This window comes from Balaenoptera ricei, chromosome 2 (genome assembly GCF_028023285.1).
Source record: "Balaenoptera ricei isolate mBalRic1 chromosome 2, mBalRic1.hap2, whole genome shotgun sequence".
NCBI classification, from domain to species: Eukaryota; Metazoa; Chordata; class Mammalia; order Artiodactyla; family Balaenopteridae; genus Balaenoptera; species Balaenoptera ricei.
Genome location: NC_082640.1, coordinates 50,820,515 through 50,842,937, shown reverse-complemented (window position 1 = coordinate 50,842,937; position 22,423 = coordinate 50,820,515). Strand labels below are relative to the sequence as shown.

Here is a 22,423-nt window from a genome sequence, read left to right as displayed (position 1 = left end):
TACTTCTTCACAGCCTTACTATACTTTCGTTAATAACAGTATTTAGGGCTATGAATTTTCTTCTGATTCCTACATTAAATATATTCCATAAATATGGATGTGTACTATTTTCTTTTTTTTAGAAATTATGTTATTTTAGTTATATATTTCCCTTTTTACCCAGAAGTTGTTAGACTGGCATCAAACTTTTCAAAAAAGAAATTCTTATGTAGAATTAGCTTTCAGAAAAACCATCAAACAAAATTAATTTCTAGTTTTACTACGTGGTAATCGGCGTATGTTTGTAATATTCTCCTTTATTGAATTTACTGGTGTTTCTTTGGTTAGGTAATATATGATCAATTTTGGTGAATGCTCTATGTACCCTTATATACTCTATTTTCTAAGAGTAGTGTTCAACATATCACTTAAAGTCAATTTTATTGATTATGCTGTTTAGATCTGGTTTACCATCAATTATTTTTTGTCCATTTGATCTATTTCATACTAAGACTACTGTGTTTAAGTATCTTATTACTAGTTTGTTTCCATTTATGTTTCTTTGTATCTCTTTCAGTTTCTGCTTGATAAAGGTAGTATTTAGTATACCATTATTCCTAATTCTTACATCTTCAAGGTGAATTACAGCTTTCAGCACTGAAAAGTATCTTTCTTTGTCCCATTTAATGCTTTTTTGTCTACAATCCTACATCGTCTAATATCAGGATTATAATCTGTTTTCTCATTGTTTTCATTTGTCTGGTATACCTTTTCCCATACCTTTATTTTTAGTCTTTCTGATTATTCCATTTTAGGTGTGTCTCTTTTTGCCTATATTTGGAGCTTGTGAACTAAACTGGAAATGTTTTTTCTCTTAATAAAGAGTCAGTCCCATTTACATTTACTGATATGACTGATAATGCTTAGAGATTTCATCATCATTTTAATACTTTAATAAATATTTAATGCTTATACATATTATATATATTTCCTATTTTTTTCCTCTCTCTAAATGAGGTGTTTTCTTTGCTCTTTTATGTTAAAAAAATTTAACAAAGATTAGCATTTTTGTTCTAGTGGTTACCTTTGTAGTTACAGCTTTTAAAAATGCCCTTGGTCTCCTGTTTTCATGTTTAATCTTTCACTATTTGGTGTGTCAAATCTTAATGATATTCTTTAACTCCCACCTATTGCCTAAACAATAACCAGTGTGCTTATTCTACTTTCCTCTTTCCCTCTCCTTTCTTACCATGTCTGTTGCATTACTTCTATTTTATCACAAAAAAGTAACATATAATAAATAATATATAACATATTATTCTTCCACCCTTGCCCCCACTCTTGCTTTAGGCTAAAATCTATAGTTAAGTATATTAAATGTTGATCATGTATATTTTTGCTTATTTCCTCAGACATCTCTCAGTTGTATAAAGCTTATCCTCTACTAGATGGCACACTAACAGCTCATAAGTACAGAATTCCCTGAGCTCTAGTATGTTTAAAACTTGTTTTTATAATCTTTGTATTTGAATACAGCTTGACTGCAAATGATATCTTTGCTTCAGACTTTTTTCCCTGCATTTTTTGAAAATGCTGCTCTACTGTTGCCTTGTGCTTTATTATCTCAATTTTGCAAAATTCGATGCCAGTCTAATTCTCTGTACTTATATATTTGTTGTTGTTTTATACCTAGAAGCCCTGAGGATTTTTTTTTTATCTTAAAATCTAATAGTTTCAGTAGGATATGTATCAGAGTTGATCTCTGCAGGTCCACCTAATCCTTGGCATCTTACTTTCTCTCTTATTTATGAAAACTTTAATTATAGTTTAAATATTAGTTCTATGGTTTCGTTTTTCTTCTTCAGGGACTGCAATTATACATAAGTTCGATCTTCTTTATACATAAGTTCGATCTTCTTTATCTAGCTCCCTTTTCAACCACTTCTCTCAAACCCTTTGAAATTACTTATCTCATTTTCATTCATTCATTCAGTTGTTTCCCTGCCTTCCTTCAATCAATATTAAGGTTTCATTTGAATCTATTATTCCTTGGCCACTTTGTAATTTAGTCCTTGTTTTGATATGACTTTATCTTTTTTTTTTTCTGGAGTTCAATCACTTTCAGTTTCATCCATGCTTTAAAAAAAAAATCCACTTCCATTCTTAGTATTTCAAAATTCTGAATCATGATTTTTTTGTCTGTAATATTCCTAAATACTTGTTTAAGGAAATTTATTGCAGGTTGGAAAGTCATATAGCAGTTTTTTCCCACTTTTTCATTGTTGGGGGAACAATCTTATCACCCAAATAGTAGTAAATATCATTTTGTTTTCTTCTTTATAATAGTATATATAGGAGAATACTGCTTGCATCACTGAATATCTATGGAAAGAACAAACAGTGGGGGGTGGTTTAAAATACTCTTAGTTCAAGAGCACCTCTCCTTCTAAAGGAGTTAAGTATGGTCCCTTTAATGGAAGGCTTTTGGGGGGGGTACTGGCAGTGGGGAGAAGAGCTTTGTGTCCTTTGATAAATATATATATATATATATTTATATATATATTTGCATATTCTTTTGTCTTGAAGGATATATACATATATCCATATATTCATTTCCATTCAACTAGCATTCTCCAAAGAGTACCTTTGCCTTCCTTTTTACCCTCTTCTCCCTCAAATAGTTACCTTTTCAAGACTATATATAATACTTCCTTGAGCACTACATACATTTAAGCCCTTTCTTTACCTGTGGTCTCTTCTGACCTACAAATAGTATTTTTCAGAATTTTTGGACTTAGGGTAGAATTCCTCTTTTTGTAGTGATTTCAAATCAATCTTAAGACAGCTACAAGGTTTCCTCTTCTCCTTTCCCACACACTTTTTCCTGATGTATGCTTGCTCACCTCAAAGACTTACAGTAGAAGTTCAAGAAACAGCACACTGTGACTTAGTAATAATATTCTACTTGGAGGTAATGTAAGATTTAGATAGGCTTTGCCTTCTAGTTGTGCCAAGATTGTAGGTTTTATGTAATTTTATTTGTTCTTCTTGTTTTTCTGTATCTATTTTTGGAGAAATTATGTTGGAAGAGTCAGGATTAATGCAGCCACCATTCCTTTAATTACTAAGAATTCCTCCTATAAATTTGAATCTTTGTTTTCAAACAAAGGCTTAAAAATTTTTTTACTTGAAACATATTAAACATTTAATTTCATTTTATTTTAAATATTATGAAATTTTTAAAATATCAGTATTAATAAAGCTATTTCAGTATCAGGCAAAATAAACAAATTTTATTTTTATTAAAAAATTTTTTTTAATGTTTATTTATTTGGCTGCATTGGGTCTTAGTTGCAGCACGCAGGCTCTCTAGTTGTAGCATGCACGCTCTGGAGCGTGCGGGCTTAGTTGCCCCACAGCAGGTGGGATCTTAGTTCCCCGACCAGGTATCAAACCCACGTGCCCTGCATTAGAAGGCGGATTCTTAACCACTGGACCACCAGGGAAGTCCCATAAATTTTATTTTTAAATTGTCATTTTACTCCAGTACTGTAATAACTATAAAGAAAAAGAATAGGACTAAAGGGCTAGACTACAAAATTCAGTGCCTCTATAAACTGAGACACATTTGGCTTTAACCTAACCAGCTTTCCTGATTTTGTGTAAAATCTGGGACTAATATAATTCTCTGAACTCAAGAAGGTTGAACTGTACCATCTCTAAAAGACCTTCTATGTTTTAAATCCCAAGTACCTGTAAAGATTTTCACATCATATATATTTAGACATACTTTATTTCACTGTTGAATTTAAAAGTCCAGGAGAGACTTTGAGTTTCTGCTTCAGCACTTAACACTCATGGAAGTCGCCACTCTGTCCTAACAACAAGTAAAAAGCTGAACAAACTGAAAAATCAACAACTCTTCTTAGATCCCTCAGAGAGTTGAGGTCCCAGGGAAACTTCTACCTCCCAAACTGGAGACAGACAGGCAGATACTACAAATCATAAATTACCAGAGCCATGAGCAGAAACCTCCAGAGGAACCAGTACAGGGGCAGGAAAATCTTAACTGTAATTGATGAGTTGCTAGAGGATCACTGTGGACAAGTACAAAAGTTAAGAACTCTAGGGGGACCCAGTCTTGGGAGGGCATACCTACACTTTTGTGAGTTTTACCTCCAGGACCTCTATCTATCAGGTTCTCACAGTAAATTGAAATAATCAACTAAGATGGTATAAATCAGTCCAAATATATATACAAAGGATGACAAAGAATAAGATCCACGTAAAATGGAGAGTCAAGATATATTATCAGACTAGATAAAAAACAAAATCCAGCCACATACTATTTACAAAAGATATACCTAAAGCATAAAGACATAGGTTGAATGTAAATGTAGAGAACTAGACCTATCAAGAAAATACTAGCCAAAAGAAAGCTGTAGCTATATTAATGTGAGACAGTAGATTTAAGTAGATTTAAGACAGACATGCCTTCCTGAGGACAGAAAAAGTCAATATGTATTAAAAAATTCACCAAGAAGATATAACAATTCTAAATATGTATGAGCCTAATGAAATATTCCCCAAATATATAAAACAATATGTATTAAGCTAATAAAATATAGAGAGAAATTGACAAATCCATCATTGTGGTAAGTGCAATTACTGACAGGTCTCAATGAGCCAAAACCAATTACATAAAAAAAACAAAGAATACAGATAATGTGAACACAAAATGAGACTGAATAGACATATGTAGAATCCTGCATCCAACAATTAAAATACACATTTATCTCAAGTCCACTTGGAACATTTACCAAAAACTGATCATGATTTAGGAAATTAAGCAAAGCCTTAACACATTTTAAAGTGTTCACAATCTATTGGTAAAGGCAATATAAACTACTATAAAACACTGTAATACGTCCTATCATTAAAGTGTTTATAAAGTGTTTTGGTAAAGACTGAAAGATACTATTTGAAACAGATTAAGTACATACAGAATTAATATCTAGAATATATAAAGAACTTCTAAGAAAAAAATCAACAATCCAGCAAAAAATGGGCAAATCACAAAAACAGGTAACATTTCACCTTCATTAGACAAAAAAATATATTTAAAAAAATGAAAAAATAAAGTGAGAGAGATGTAGCTTTAGCATCATTTCTAACATAACATATGCAGCAAAATTTCTAAAAAACTGGAAACAACCTAAATGTTCTTTGATAGAAGTACTGATAAATGAATTGAGGCATATTCTTTCCTACGAACTAGTTGTAATAAATGAATTACATAGACAACTCTCCAAAACACTACATTTAGTGAAAAAGCATGTGCAGATAATAATGCTATTATGTAAAATTTTTAAACCATGTTGAAACAATATTCAGTAATATGTGCTTAAATAATAAAGAAAATACAAATTAAATCCATGATGGGGGTTACTTTGGGGAAGCAAAGAGGAATGAGACTAGGAAAAATTATAGAGGACAGTAAATTTTTAATTTTTTCTTTTACAAGGAAAGATATCTGCAGCAAATATGTCAGAATTGACATACACTACTTCTGGATAATAAAACTAACAGTGTTTGTGGTATTGTTTGTTCTCTGTATTCTGCCTTAAAATAATTTTTTAACTCTATTTCATTTTTTATTTAAAATATAAGAGGATGTCTGTCTCTAAGTAAAATGGAGTGACTGGTGGAAGACCAAAGAACCCACTGAGATCAACTACAAAAAGAGTGGAACACACCAAATACCTGTTCTAAGACATGAGAAAGCTGCTGAAGCAAAAAGGACTGAAGATGCCAAAACTTTAGAGGGATGAAAGACTTCACTTCCACTTAGAAGCTTCTGATGAAACTGTGTGTTTGTCCTTCTTGGTCTAATTCTTTTCAAAATGTAAACTTTGTACTAAAGCATAACATAAAAGGAAAGCTCACAAATCCTGAGTGTGTGGCTCAGTGAATTTTCGAAGAAAAGAATATGGCCTTATATCTAGCATACGCCGGTGCACCACCCCAGAAACACTCTTTTGTCCTGTCTCCAAGTCATTATCACCTTGTCCCAAGGAAGATCATTAACCTAACTTCTAGCATCATAGATTAATTATGCCTGTTGCTGAGTTTTTTATGAAGAGCATGTGTTCTTTTCTGCTTCCTTGGTATGGTTTTTGCAATAAATTGCACTGGGTCAACTGAAAATCCATCTGAAAAATAACAAATTTTGACCCCTACACCTCAAACCACACACAAAAACAAATTCCAAATGAATAGCAGATCTAAAACCCAAAAGCCTATTTACAAGAGAATAAATATATACATTGTGTTCTATTCACACAATGGAATATTATACATCAATGAAAATGTATAAAATACATCTCCATGCAACAACAATGATGAATTTCACAAACATAATGTTGCGCAAAAGAACACGTGATGTTCCAATGACTTTAAGTGTGTTATTTATCTTACTAGCTCAAAAACTCTAGTAATTCAAAACTCTATTTGCTATTACCTCCTTCAGTAACTGCTCCCTGAACTACCCCACCATCAGAGGTTGGTGGTTTCTTCCATAAACACTCCTATCACCTAAGCTTACTTCTACTTGCAATACACTTAAAATGTATTTAATGAGTTCCCAGTGCCTAGCAGTCTCTCAGATAAAGTAGGTATTCAAATTTGGATGAAATAAATGACATCTCTTCTGCATGGGAACGATTTTTCCTCTTTAATGCAAGAATAATGAAACTTTTAACTCAGAATCTACAAATTCCAAAATCAGTAAAATTAAGATACCCTTTTAGTTTATGACAAATTGTTCCTAATCTAACCTTAAAAATAAACTACCCAACTACCTCTTTTATATCTTTTCTGCATTTTTTTTGCCAAAATCATCTGAGGAGAAATTCAGATACCCTTGTCCCATTTGGCAGCTTGGCAAGAAGCTGACTTAGCAGGTAAATTCAACACAGGAATAGGCTATTTCTAGTTGCTGAGATATAGTGGCAGGCTCCATTTTTTTAACCAGCTCATTTCCTTAACTTAAAAAGTTCCCATTACACAGTCACTTACATATTCCTAGTTGTCCTTTCCCTCTAAACATGTGGAGTCCTTTCCACTAGTTGTTCTAGTCTATCTATGCTCAATTTAAACGTGACTCTGTATGGGATACCGAGAGCTGAAGGGATCTTAGGTGCTTTGCTAATCCTCTGCTTGTACGTTATTCCCCAATAAATCCTATTTTACATTTACGCTGCACATGATCATGAAACAGGTCCCCATGCCCCCTCTACATGTCACAATCCTCAGACTTGTGAAGGGAAATTTACTTGCAATCTTGCTAGAATCATTCCTTGGGAATGATGGTATGATTATTTTATCAGTCTTCCCTATTTTATCGACCTTCATAACGAATCATACTGTGTGAGCCTTAACACTTTAGCTAAGGAATCTTCATGAGCTGAAACAAGGGAACTCTTCAATTCGGTCTATCAGCAACCCTAATCACTTCCACTAACTTCTTTACCAGCTGCTCAGTTGAGTTTTGTATTACTGGATGAACTACTACTCAGACTTTACAGAACACATCTTCAGTACTGTTCTATTCCTGGTAAGCTTCCAAAAACCAGCTGTTCTTGAAACTTCTGATATGCAACCTTTCTGGAGATAGCATCCCTCCCTTCTGCATATGCTTTCAATAGTAGTTCCTTTACAATAGTCTATGATATTATTTTTCCTTCTTTCCTTTAAACGAAGGGATTGGCAAACTTTTTCTTAAAGGGCCAGGGAGTAAAGATTTTAGGTCTATGGGCCATGCAGTCTCTGGGGCAACTACTCAACTCTGTTTTAGTGTGAAAGCAGCCAAAGACAATATGCAAACAAACATGCATGGCAATGTCCTAATAATGCTTTATTTATAAAAAAAAACAATAGGCAGCCAGCCCATGGAACATAGTTTGCCACCTCCTGCTTTAAACTCTTACAACTTCTGGGCTTCATATACCAGTATCATTATAATTACCCTGAATTTGGAAGGGTTTACTGAAATTGTAGTGAAAATTAAGTTCAACATATTTTATCAATTAAAGGTGAGATATATACATAAATGACTTAGAAATATTTGTGATAATAAGAGTTGTAAAAAAATTCTCATTATTTGTTGGTGAATCGGAAAATCTAACTGACCAGAACACATTCACTGATAACCACAGTTAACTTAGGTATTACCTAATTATGACAACAGAGGTGGTAATTTAAAATAATCATCAATATATGGAAAACTAACAAACATAATCAAGTGTACAGAAGACTAAATATATTATGATAAACCTACACAATGGATGGTAGTAGTAGAATTGCAGTGATTTTACTTTTCCTATTTTGCTTATTTATGTTTTCTATAATTAACAAAAACGATTGCTATAATAAGAAAAAAAGTTTCTTTAAAGCACATGATGAAAAGTCAAAAGCTTTTGATTGCTAAATGTTTAACGTAGTCCGGAAATAAAAATATTTAGACTTCAAATTAATTTAAAAAAAAATCAACCATTCTATCCCACACTCCTTTTTTAAAAAATTTACACCGATTAAATAGATAAATTAAAATTTTCATTTACCTGTCGGTTCCTTTCATCCATTATGCGTGTGATTTGTATTTTCTTCCGCCCCATTTTCAGTCACCTTTCCTTCCTTATATTCCAAATATTTAATTCAAAAATTAATTTTCTTCAATACCCTAATGCATGGTACACAGCTTCTATTATTTCAGCTTCTAGTTCAAGGGCTACAGCTGAAATTTTCTATAAGATCTAAAAGAAAACACAAATTAGAAAATTTAAGTTCTATAAGTTTGCAACTCATGAAAATGTTATACAAATTTCAAACCTGCCTTTATAGTGCACACAGACTGCATTATTAGTTGAAATTTTTCATTACGTAAAATTAGTAAACAAGTTGAAGCCTTGTTAATTTTACCCTTAAAATATCTCTTGAAACTTTTCATGCCTCTAGTTCTGGCTAAAAGAGTGCAATTATATATAACCTTTGAGCTTTTCCTCAATGAATATAATAACAGCAAAACAAGAGCAACACTTACTGAGATTTTTCTATGTGCCAGGCACTTTTCTAAGTACCTAATATGCCTTAACTCATTCAATCATAACTTCAGTCTTCTGAGTTATAATTATCATCTCCATTTTATAAATAGGGATATTAAGGCAGAGAGCTGTTAAGTAATGTGTCCAAGGTCACACAGCTAGTAAGAGGCAGAGCTTGGAATATGAACTCAGGGAGTCTGGCTCTAGAATTTCTACTCTCAAACATTATGGAATATCCTTAAAAGCTTTTGATAGCCTCCATGTCAAAGGATGAACTAATAATCTGGGTAGCCCCAATCTGCCTTTACAAATTCTTCTTGCAAATTGCCCTAGCCACTAGCAAAATTACTATTTGTCAATCCACAAAGACATTATATACTTTCATAATAATATGCACCTAAATGAAACACTATTCCTTTAGCCATTTAATTATCTCCTCCTTATCAGCCAAGATTCAGTTTGAATGGCACCACCCTGATGAAGCCAAGACCAATTCCCCTTGGTAGAATAAATCATAGCACCTTATTTTGTGGGTACATGTGTATAAATTCCAAGATCATTTCCCTTTGAGACTTTGAATCTTTCAAAAACAACGATTTTTTATTCCATTTATCTCTACAGTAGAATGGCAATGATATAACTTGTCATGCTCTGAATGATAGCTGTGTCAAAAACCCAGTGCTTTCAAAACTTACACAATAAAATACTTACAGAGGGATGGGGGATGGGAGACAAATGTTATAACACAATAACAATTTCTCAAGGGAATTTTTTGAAGTATTTTTAATATTGTACATGTAACTCTATAAAACTTCAACTGTACTATGCAAATCCAGTATTTAATTAAATCTGGCTTTTGCTCAAAAGCAGTGAGTTTCCAATTCCTATCACAACCATCATTATCATCAGCACAGCATTTCTTACATATCTTCCCTTATTCATTCTGTTATTTCTTTATTTATACAAATATTAATTGATCATCTATTAACAACTAATAACCTATTCAGTGATCACCTACTTGCAAAACAGGTACTTCCAAACACTGAACTAGGTACATATGATACAATGGTCAAGGAAAAAAGGCATAATTTCTGATCTCACAGTCCAGAGTCTAGTAAGGGAAAACAGACATTAGCCAAACCATCATATAAATGAGTTTGTACAAAAGTTCATTTATCTGACCTAAATTCATGGTCAGGGCAGGCTTCACTGAGAACTGCTTCATACTCAAACCTGCAGGCTTCACTGAGAACTGCTTCATACTCAAACCTGCATATGCAGATATACTTACTAGGCAGACAGAATAGCATGTGCAAAAACCCTATGACAAGAACGAGCAGGAAACATGAGAGGAAATGAAAGATGGCTAGTCACTGGTAGGAATCAATTAAACAAGCAGCTGTGCTGTAGAGTATTTCTGTTTTCTCAACAGGCTGCAATATAAACAATAGAAGTTGGCTTACTCCAAATCATGTTCTCTAATAGATCACAGCACATCCAATTCCCATTATGAAAACTTGCACTGTAGCAGGCAACGTAAATATTCACACATTTCACCACAGAGATAATATGTTAACTCCTATAAGGTTGTATAATCTGAAAAATTCTGAACATATCTGAGCATTTTGCTTTTGACAGTGGTGGAGTAGGTTGCTTCAAACCAGTCTTTCCCTGAGAATCACTAGAAAAGCAAAACAAAAAGTAATCTGTTTAAAACAACTGAAGAACTTTCAAGACAGTGAGAATTTGCAGGGCTGGGACCTAGAAGAAACAGGTGGGGCCAGACTTTAGACTCGTTTTCCCCTAGAATCATTCGTAGATTGTAAAAACACTAGCTGAGAGGCTGAGAAGCTAAGCAGAGTTTTCCACACTTCTTTGGGTGGGGACACGAAAATTCAATTCAGAGCCTGGCTAGGAGGAATAGCTCCAGTAAACACATTGGGAAGCTGGAGGGAATCTAAAGGACTACTACTTTTATCCTAGGTAAAAGGTAAACCAGAAATAGACCAGGCCACAAAAGGAAAGAAGAATAGCTTCAATCTTCTCAATCTGATTATACTGAGGTAATCTGGGCTACCTAGTATCATTAGCCTAGCTGCATGCCAGTAAAATCTTCCCAAAAGGTTTTAGCAAAAGCAAATCTTATCAGCAAGAAGACTCCAAAATTCAAATTATCCTATCATTTTTCATATGAAATGTCTAAAAAAAAAAAACTCATCAAGATCTGACTGAAAACTAAGACTTTAAAATGGCAACAGAAATAGACCCCTAATAGATTCAGATAATGGTGTTAGCAGAAAAGTTTTTTTTTTTTTTAATGATCCATACTTTTGACCAGATTTAACAGCTTTATTTATTTATTTATTTATTGGCTGTGCTGGGTCTTTGTTGCTGCACGTGGCCTTTCTCTAGTTGTGGCAAGTGGGGCCTACTCTTTGTGGTGTGCGAGCTTCTCATCGTGGTGGCTTCTCTTGTTGTAGAGCACAGGCTCTAGGCGTGCGAGCTCAGCAGTTGTGGCTCGCAGGCTCTAGAACTCAGGCTCAGTAGTTGTGGTGCACGGGCTTAGTTGCTCCGCAGCATGTGGGATCTTTCCGGACCAGGGCTCGAACCTGTGTCCCCTGCATTGGCAAGCAGATTCTTAACCACTGCAAAACCAGGCAATCCCAGAAAACAGTTTTAAAATAAGTTAATTTAATGTGTTAAAAGGATTTTTTTAAATGAAGAATTTTAGCAAACACTATAAACATGGAAAACAGAGAACTGAAAAATACAATTTTAAAAACAGAAATTGAGAAATTGATGGATGAGTTTAACAATAGGTTAGATACAGCTGACGAAAGAACCAATGACCCAGAAGATAGGAAAGAAGAAAATACACTAAAGCCCAAAAAGACACAAGAATGGGAAATACAGAAAAGAGTGTGAAAATATTATGAAACATGAAGAAAAGATCCAAAATTCATGTAACTGGAGTCCCAGAAAGGAAGGCGAGAACATATGAGAAAGAAAAGATATTTAAAGACCTAATAGTTTAAAACTTTAAAAAACTGATCAGTGACATCAAGCCACAGACTCAAGAAGATCTACAAACTCCCAAGCAAAACAAATACAAAGAAAACCACACTTAGGCAAATCAAAGTAAAGGGGGAGGTTGGAGGGACAGAAACAAAGAGACAGAAACAGCCACAAACAGACCTTAAAAGCAGCCAGAAAAATTTAAAAATATATTAACTTTAAGAGTAACAGTAAGGGGCTTCCCTGGTGGCGCAGTGGTTGGGAGTCCGCCTACCAATGCAGGGGACATGGGTTCGGGCCCTGGTCCGGGAAGATCCCACATGCCTCGGAGCAACTGAGCCCCGTGGGCCACGGCTGCTGAGCCTGCGCTCTAGAGCCACAACTACTGAAGCCCGTGCACCTGGAGCCTGCACGCCGCAACTGGAGAGAGCCTGCGTGCAGCAACGGAGACCCAACGCAGCCAAAAATAAATAAATTAAAAAAAAAAAAAGAGTAACAGTAAGATATAGCTGGCTCCTTTAAATAAATAATGGAAGCCAAAAGACAACAAAATGATATCCTCAGAGTGCTGGGAACAGGGGAAATGCCAAAATAGAACTCTGTATCTGGCAAAAAAAAAAAAAAATACCCTTCAGAAATGAAGGCAAAATAGAGACATTTTTAGCCAAACAGAATCAGAAAATTTGTCACCAGGGTACACTGAAGAGACTTCTTCAAGTAGAAGGAAAAGAGGGATTCCAGATACAGCTTGGATATGCACCAAAAAAATGAAATATAATGAACAGGTTAAATATGTAACTCTAAATGAATACTGACTAAATAAAATAATGACAGTATTTTGTGGAATTTAAAATATTACAATGAACAACAATACATAATTGGGAAGGGTAGTAAATGAAGTTAAAGTGTTCTAAAACACTTTCATTGATTAGGAAATGGAAAAAGTTCTCATTTACTTTAGACTTCAAAACATGAAAGATGCATGTGGTAATCTCTGAGATAACCACTAGAAAGACAGTAAGAGTATATATAGTCGTTCCTTGGTATCTGTAGGGGATTGATTCCAGGACCCTGAGAGGATACCAAAATCTGAGGATGCGCAAGTCCCTTATATAAAATGGCATAGCATTTGCATATAACCCACACACATCCTCTCATATACTTTAAATCATCCTTAGATTACTTATAATACATAATAAAATGTAAATGCTATGTAAATAGTTGCTGGCATGCAGTAAATTCAAGCTTTGCTTTTGGGAATTTTCTGGAATTTTTTTTCCTGGATATTTTCAATCTACAGTTGGTTGAATCCACGGGTACAAAACCCGCGGACATGAAGAGCCACCTGTACAGCTAACAAGCTAACAGAGGGGAAAAATGGATTAATAAATAATCCAAATTAGATTTAAAAAAATAAAACCTAATTATAAGATGATTATAGAGAATATATCTGACATATGGGGATATAGAAAGAATAAGCATAAAAGCATGGAGAAAGATATCTTTTGTAAAACACAAACCAAAAGAAAGCTTGTGTGGCTATACTGTACCATAGAAAACTTTGATGCATGAGATAGATATATATAGATATGGATAAAAATATAGTGGGATATTTCATTACAATAAAAGTTCAATTCACCAGGAAGGCACAGCAATTCTAAATCTGAATGCACCTGGTAGCACCTAAATCAGGTATCTTTTCCTGAAAAGCAGATATTCTGTGCAAAACCCTAACCAGGAACTTGTTTTCCAATATTTTAAATAGGAAAAATTATGTTACATATCAACTGATAACCTCCAATCACTTCTCTTTGAAAATTTAACTAAACATAGAAAATGTCCATTTACCATAGTAAATTATCATGGTTAGGATGTAAAATGCACACTATATGACTTCATATGCAATAACTTTCTCCCTGGCTTTGTTTTCCTTCTCCACAATTTAACATTTTCTCAACATGTTTGGGGCATTCTACAAATTTAAGCAAAATCAAGGACCAAATATGAAAGGCAATTAGAAATTTAATCAAAACAAACACATACGGCAGATAATAGCTCAAAAGCTTACAATACTGTAACATCTTTCTCATTGCCAGAAACATCAGAGATGCATATTCCCTTTGTTGACACTAAGCAAATGTTTCAAAATGTCTACACGTGCTTCTAATGTTCAACAAATTACATTTGGAAGGTAATTTGTGACTTCCCCCATAGACCAGTGTGCTAAAATATTGTACTGAATTTTACAGATTAAAAAATACTTTTTCTAAATAAACTTAAACTAAGAAACTAGAGTATGGTATATAAAGCCAACATGAAAAGAACTACGTGAAGTCCACAATTCTAGTAAGTTGATTTTAACACAGCTTTCTCAGTAAAGGAGAAAGGAACAAGCACACCAAAACAAGGAACAAGCAGACTAGAAGAAACAGAACAGATGTGAACTTTACAATTAACAACCTAACTGACATATAGAACATTAAACCTTACAAATGCAGAAAATACATTCTTTGTAAGTACGTAAAAAACATTTACCAAAAGTGACCACATGATGGACCAAAACTAAGTGTTAACAAATTTCAAAGGACAGACATGTTTCTCTGAGCTCAAATTGAGCTATGAATTAATAACAACAATATAACTAGAAAATCCTTATATATGTGAAAATTAAGCAATAAACTTCTAAATAGCCCATGGGTCAAAGAAGAAATCACAGTGAAAATTAGAAAAAATTTTTAATGGAATGCTATTAAAACACTTCCTATTAAAATGTATAGGATGCAGCTGAAACTATTCTTAAGAGGAAAAATTTTAGCTTTAAAATACATATACACTTGAAAGGCCAAAAACCAATGTTTTAAGCAACCATCTGAAGAGTAACAAAAAGAACAAACTAAACCCCAAAACAGTACAAATGATGAAATAAAGGTAAGAGCAAAAAGTAATGAAATAGAAAACAAACATACAACAGAGATCAACAAAGCCAAAAGTTAGTTTTTTGAAAAATAAAAATTGATGAACTCCTGAAAAGAGTAATGGAGGAAAAAAGGAAGCAATTCAAAACATATCTGGCCCCAAAGGTCGTAGATAAAGGAATCTGGACTGTCCTATACATATATTTATCACACAAAGATTAGTATCAATATAATAACCAACAAAAATCTGACAGTACAGTAAATTATTTACTGGCATGAAATTAAATTGGCATGTGGGACTCTAACCACCACCTCCTGTATTTCCAGCTTACAGACTCTAATAACCTAATTCCAACAATCCTTTGATCCCACTAGGTCCCACAATTTATTAAGCCTACTATGTTTTCACTGTCCCTCACCTACTCTATGTTTCTTACATGCCTCCTTATCCAGTTTAATTTTCATATATCCTTAGTCCCTTGGCTCCCACTCTCCCTCCTCCCGCCACATTTCCTGGGAGAAAACTCACCCCTGAGGAGGGCCTGCTCCTATGTAGCTGAATATGGCTGAAAAATAAACAACCATGCTAACTAGGCTAATTAATCTGACAAAATTCATGAAGGTCATGGACCTCAAACCTTAAATATTCCCTTCACACTGCCCAGTAATCTTCCATTTCCCAATCTCCTAGTTGATTATTTAATACCATATTCTATCTCCTCACATCTGCAATACCCATCCTTAATCCTCACTTTCAGCTGATAACTTTGCTACCTATTCTACTGACAGGAAAAAAAAAGCAATCAGAAGAGAAGCTCCTCAAATTCCTGCCATCACAACTATCAACCCACCAGCATCTGTCTCATATACTCTGCCTTCCTTCCTTTTAAGATCTTCGCTCCAACAATTCTTCTTTTCTTTCCTTCAATGTCAATTTTTGCTTCCATACTGAAGAGTTCCCAGTGGCACACACACACACAAAATATGCTATTATTTCACTTACCTAAAACAAAACACAGAAAACAAACAAAAAATCTTGATCCTGAGAGAAATTTAAAATATACTAAATAACAAATTCACATTTGCAGATTCTCAGAGTTTCAATTTTGTAAAGATGTCAATTCTCCCCAAATTAATCTGGAGATTCAATACAATCTTAATCAAAATACCAGCAGGTTTTCTTTTACTATATGCAGAAACTGACAATATTACCCTAAAATTCATTTGGAAATACAAAGGTATAAGCATAGTGAAGGCTACCTTGAAGGGTAAAGCTTAAAGACTCACATACCATCATTTACCAGACTTATTATAAAGCTATAGTAATTAAGATGGTGTGCCCCAAGAGAAAACTCAAAGCTAACAGAAGGAAAGAAATAATAAACTGCAGAACAGAGATAGAGAATAGAAAAACAGAGTAAAAAAATCAGTAAAACCAGAAGTTGGTTTTGAAAAAGGTTAAAAAAATTGACAAACCTTCAGCTAGATGGATTAAGAAAGAGAGAAGACTCAAATAATTTACATCAGAATTGAAAGTGGGGACATTACTTACCAGAAATAAATATCATAGTACCAGAGTACTCTAACAATCGTATGCCAACAAATGGAATAACCTAGATAAAATGGACAAATTCCTAGAAACACAAAACCTACCAATACTGGGAGGGAGGGAGGGAGGAAAAACTGAATAGATCTACAACTAGTAAGAAAATTGAATAAGTAATCAAGAATCTCCTGAAAAAGAAAAATACTCAACCTGATGGCTCCACTGGTGGGTTCTACCAAAGATTTAAAGAAGAACTAACACCAATCCTTCTCAAACTCTTCCCAAAAACTGAAGAGGAAGAAACGCTTCCTAAAGTCAGCTTTGTCCAGATAACGAACCAAAGACAGTACACGAAAAGTACAGATCAATATCCCTATGAACAATGACGCAAAAATCCTGAACAAAATACCAGCAAACTAAATTCACTGGCATAGCAAAAGGACTGTACACCATGACCAAGTGGGATTTATTGCTGGAGTGCAAGAATAGTTCAACATACTAAAATTACTCAATGTGATATGCCACCTTAAGAGAAGGAAGGAGAAAAACCACATAACCATCTCAACTGATGCAGAAAAAGGATTTGACAAAACACACTACCCTTTTATGATAAAAACATCCAACTAGGAAAAGAAAGAAACTACCTCAACTTAATAAAAATATATAATAGAAAAACCCCACAGCTTACACCATACTCAACGGTGTAAGACTGAAAGCTTTTCCCTCTAAGATCAGGAACAAGACAAGGATGACTGATTTCACCACTTCTAAAACAAACAAAAAGCATCCAAACTGGAAAGGAAGAAGTATAATTATCTGTCTGAAGATGACATGATCATATATGTAGAATCCCCTAAAGATTCCACAAAAAACATTGTTAGAATAAATAAATTCATCAAAATACTAGGATACAAATCAACACACAAAAATCAGCTGCATTTCTATTCACTAACAGTCTGAAATAGTAAAATAATTCCATTTACAATAGCATCAAAAAGAATAAAATACTCAGGAGTAAACTTTAGTCAAGGAAGTGAAAGACTTGCACGTTGAAAACTAAAAAAGATGGATAAAGAAATTAAAGCAGACACAATAGACATCCCACGTTTATAGACTGAAAGACAATTTTGTTAACCTGTCAATACAAATTCAATGCAATCCCTATCAAAATCCCAACGATTTTTTTTGCAGAAATAGGAAAAGCCATCCAAAAATTCATATGGAATATCAAGAAACAACAGCCAAAACAATACTGAAAAGGAAGAAACTGGAAAACTCACACTCCCTAATGTCAAATTTTTCTACAAAGCTACAGTAATCAAAACAGTATACTACGGGCATAAAGACAGACAATAACAGACAAATGGAACAGAACAGAGAGCCCAGAAATAAATCCATGTATACATGGTCAAATGTCAAAAGTGTCAATGGACACTATTAACAGAGTAAAACAGCAACCCACAGAATGGGTGAAAATAATTATAAATTACATATCTGATAAGAAATTAATAGCCAGAATATATAAATAACCCTTAAAACTCCACAACAAAAAATAAACAAGCCAATTTTAAACACAGGCAAAGGACTTGAATAGACACTTCTCTAAAGATATACAAATGGCCAATAAGGACATGAAAAGATGCTCAACATGACTAATCATTTGGCAAATGCATATCAAAACCATGAGATACCACTTCACACCCATTTGGATAGCTATTTTATGAAACAAATAAAAAAGAAAAATAAAAAACAGAAAATTAGTGTTAAGGTACATGTGGAAAAACTGGAACCCCTATGCATTGTTTTGGGGAATCTAAAATGGTACACCTGCTGTGGAAAGACGTATGGTGGTTACTTAAAAAATTAAATATAGAATTACTACTTGATCCAGCAATTCTACTTCTAGGTATACACACAAAAGAACTGAAAGCAAGGACTCAAATAACATATTTGTACACCAACGTTCATAGGAGCATTATTCACAATAGTCAAAAGATAGAAACAACCCAAATGTCCACTGGCAAATGAACAAAGAAGCAAAATGTGGTATATATATGTATACAATGGAATATTTTTCAGCCTTAAAAAAGGAAATCCTATCACAAACTACAACAAGAATGAACTTTGAAAATATTATGCTAATAAGCCAGTTGCAGAAAGACAAATACTATGTAATTCCACTTACATGAGATTCCTACAGTAGTCAAATTCAGAGACAGAAAGTAAAATGCGAGTTGCCAGAGATGGGGAGGGATAGGGAGTAGAAGAACGAATGGGGAGTTAGTGTTTAATGGGTACAAAGTTTCACTATGGAATGATGAAAAAGTTCTGGAGATGGCCTGTGGTGATCACTGCTCAGCAATGTGAATTTATTTTAATGCCACTGGACTGAATATTTAAAAATGGTTAAAATGGCAAGTACTATGCTATGTATATTTTACCACAATTTAAAAGAATACAAATACTCCCCCCAAAAGTATGTACATACCTTTAAAATGATTATAGTATTCAGTTTTTATTAATTCAATCTAACCACTAACTCTAGGTCAAATGAGTACTGATTTTTCTGTACAGTGAGTTTTACTGGAAATGGCAACATTTAAAACCTACCTTCCGAACTAAAACCTATCTTTAGCAAACACAGATGGGCATTTTTTCACAGAGAAAGTAATATATATCCTAGAGGGGGAAAAAGGAACCTCTAATTAAATCCCAAGGCCTCTATCTGTATTCAAGCAATGTTAATACAGTAAAAAAAATTAATTTAAACTGAACTTACAGTTAACTGAAAAAAATTTTTAGTATGTCATTTTATTAAAAGCAGGAATCAGATCTTCAAAAAGATTTCCTATAATAACTATAAATGGAATATAACCTTTAAAAACTGGGAATCACAATGTTGCACACCTGAAAATTATATAATATTGTAAAACAACTATACCTCAGTAACAAATTTTTTAAAGAAATTTTGAAAAATTCCCAGTTTGGGCTCTACTGTCTTAATTTAAGAGATATCATAGAATCTGGCACGCAGACTCAGACCACACTAACACTGATCGCAGATGTTCAGTCTTTTAAAATCAATTAAAATCAATTTTACTTACTGTTTTAAAGAACTCTGTTGCTTAAGTAAATAAATATTTTAAGAGCATGGACTTTAAACAGAAGGTGAACCTTTACTTTTTAATCTTGGCCCTTATTAACACCTATCTTTGAGTTCATCAGAACACCCCATTTTGGTGATGCTGGTAAATCAATTATTTATTAATTTTTTTCAAAAGTTACTAAAATAAACTTTGTAATAAAAGTAACTATGTACAATCAACAACTGAACCTTTTTAATAGATAAACAGGTATCTATCAAGAGAAAATCTTTAATGATTCATTACCTCTTTAAAAGGCGGCGAGGGGGGGGAACACGACTTCCCCGGTGGCCCAGTGGTAAAGAATCCGCCTTCCAATGCAGGGAACTCAGGTTTGACCCCAGTCGGGGAACTAAGATCCCACACACCACAGGGCAACTAAGCCCGCATGCCACAATTACTGAGCCCACACACCACAACTACTGAGCCCACGTGCCGCAACTACAGAGTCCACATGCTCTGGAGCCCGCACGCCACAACTACAGAGAGAAAACCCATGTACCACAACTAGACAGAGAAAACCCGCACACCACAACTAGAGAGAAGCCCGCGTACCACAACTAGAGAGAAGCCCACGTGCCACAACAACGATCCCATGTGCTGCAACTAAGACCCAACACAGCCAAATATTAAATAAATAAGTAAATAATAAAATGCTTAAAAATAAATAAATAAAAGAGGGGAACTTAAGAATTCAATTTTGGATATAATAAACTTGCGATAGTCAGGGATCATTATGTTGGAAATGTCAAAAAGGAAGGTAGATATAACACTCAGACCTTAGAGCAAAAAATACACTTTGGGGAATCTTGTGAGAAACAATGTGCTCACCTAGGGATAAAATGTAAAATGAAGAGGGAGAGCGAAACCCCCAAAGAACATTTATTATTATTGTTGCAAATGAATAGCCCCAAACTATCCTTAAGACATAAGGCTTTAAACAACTTGGCCAATATTAAAAAAATTTTTCAAACAGAAATCTTTCAGCCTCCCTTGAAAAAATCAAGAATTTATTCTAAGGAAGTAATAAGACAATGACAAAAATATATATACATATATGGATGTTCATCCCAATGCACCCAAAACAGTGAAAACATAGAGGGAAAAGACTATAAGCATATAGGCATGACCTGTCTATATAATAAAATACCATAGCCATTAAAAACGTTGAACATTTTATAACAATGTTCACAATATAATGTTGTGGGCAGAAAATATATAATTCTAGTAGTATTTTTAAAATTTTGTAGGTATGGTGTGCACAGATACAAGATGGCACTGTATATTCATGTTACCGAAATTAATAAACTGTGGACAGTTTTTAAAAATCATTTTCATTTTATTTTTTCCAAAATAAACATCACTGTGATAAGGAAAAAAGTTATTACATACAACAAAAAACTAATGGCCACTTTTAAAATTAGTCAGAAAATTAAAATCCTGAAAGATAGAAAGCATGAACTTTAAACATTACTGAAAAGTTCCTTCTACTTTAGCATTTTGTGCAATTTCCAATTACTTTTTCTTCATAACTTGCTTGCAATTTCAAAGCATTATTTGACTGAGAAGGTCTATGACAAGTGAAGTGAGAAAATGTGGGTCCTAGCTCCAGACAATGTCACTAAAGTAGCTGCACAACCTCTGGTACACGACAGTTTCTAAGAAAAAGTGACTTTTTATAACAGGAAAATTGAAATTATACACGCTATAAGTACTACACAAGGCTAGAATAAAATACTGTGCATATGCAAATATTTGAGGAAAAGTGATTATTACTACTAACAAATATATTTTTAAGCATGGTATAATGTGTTACATTAATATTTATGATTAGAAAATGAGTACTTTATTTACTGTGTGCCCACTATTTCACATATTTATTCCCTTAAAATGTATTTATACCTTTTTTGCACATACAATAGAAATCAAGAGAAAAAAATTAAATTAAAAACATTATCTTGTAGCTGATTTTCAATAACTGAATGTCAAATTAGTATCTAAGATTATACCTTATAAAAAAGCAAATTAAGGGACTTCTCTGGTGGTCCAGCAATAAACACTCTGTGCTCCCGAGATTGGTTCAAGATGGTGGAGTAGAAGGACGTACTTTCACTCCCTCTTGCGAGAGCACCGGAATCACAACTAACTGCTGAATGCTGAATAATCAACAACAGGAAGACACTGGAACGCACCAAAAAAGATACCCCACATCCAAAGACAAAGAAGAAGCCACAATGAGACAGTAGGAGGGACGCAATCACAATAAAATCAAATCCCGTAACTGCTGGGTGGGTGACTCACAAACTGGAGAACACTTATACCACAGAAGTCCATCCACTGGAGTGAAGGTTCTGAGCCCCAGGTCAGGCTTCCCAACCTGGGGGTCCAGCAACAGGAGGAGGAATTCCTAGAGAATCAGACTTTGAAGGCTAGCAGGATTTGATTGCAGGACTTCGACAGGACTGTGGAAAAGAGACTCCACTATTGGAGGGCACACACAAAGTAGTGTGTGCACTGGGACCCAGAGGAAGAAGCAGTGACCCCACAGGAAACTGAACCAGGCCTACCTGCTAGTGTTGGAGGGTCTCCTGCAGAGGCGGGGGGTGGCTGTGTCTCACCGTGAGGACAAGGACACTGGCAGCAGAAGTTCTGGGAAATACTCCTTGGCGTGAGCCCTTCCAGAGTCTGCCATTAGCCCCACCGAAGAGCCCAGGTAGGCTCCAG

General features: G+C 34.3%; 1 protein-coding gene across 5 annotated transcripts in view; it reads right to left on the bottom strand.

The window, feature by feature from the left end:
* MEF2A (myocyte enhancer factor 2A) overlaps positions 1-22,423 on the bottom strand; it is a 164,821-nt gene that overhangs the window by 83,218 nt on the left and 59,180 nt on the right. For all 5 annotated transcript variants that reach the window (XM_059912600.1, XM_059912597.1, XM_059912596.1 and 2 more), the window contains exon 3: positions 8,601-8,792. In XM_059912600.1, the coding sequence (XP_059768583.1) occupies positions 8,601-8,654 (54 nt within the window). In that variant the 5' untranslated portion in view covers positions 8,655-8,792. The remainder of the gene's footprint in view (positions 1-8,600; positions 8,793-22,423) is intronic.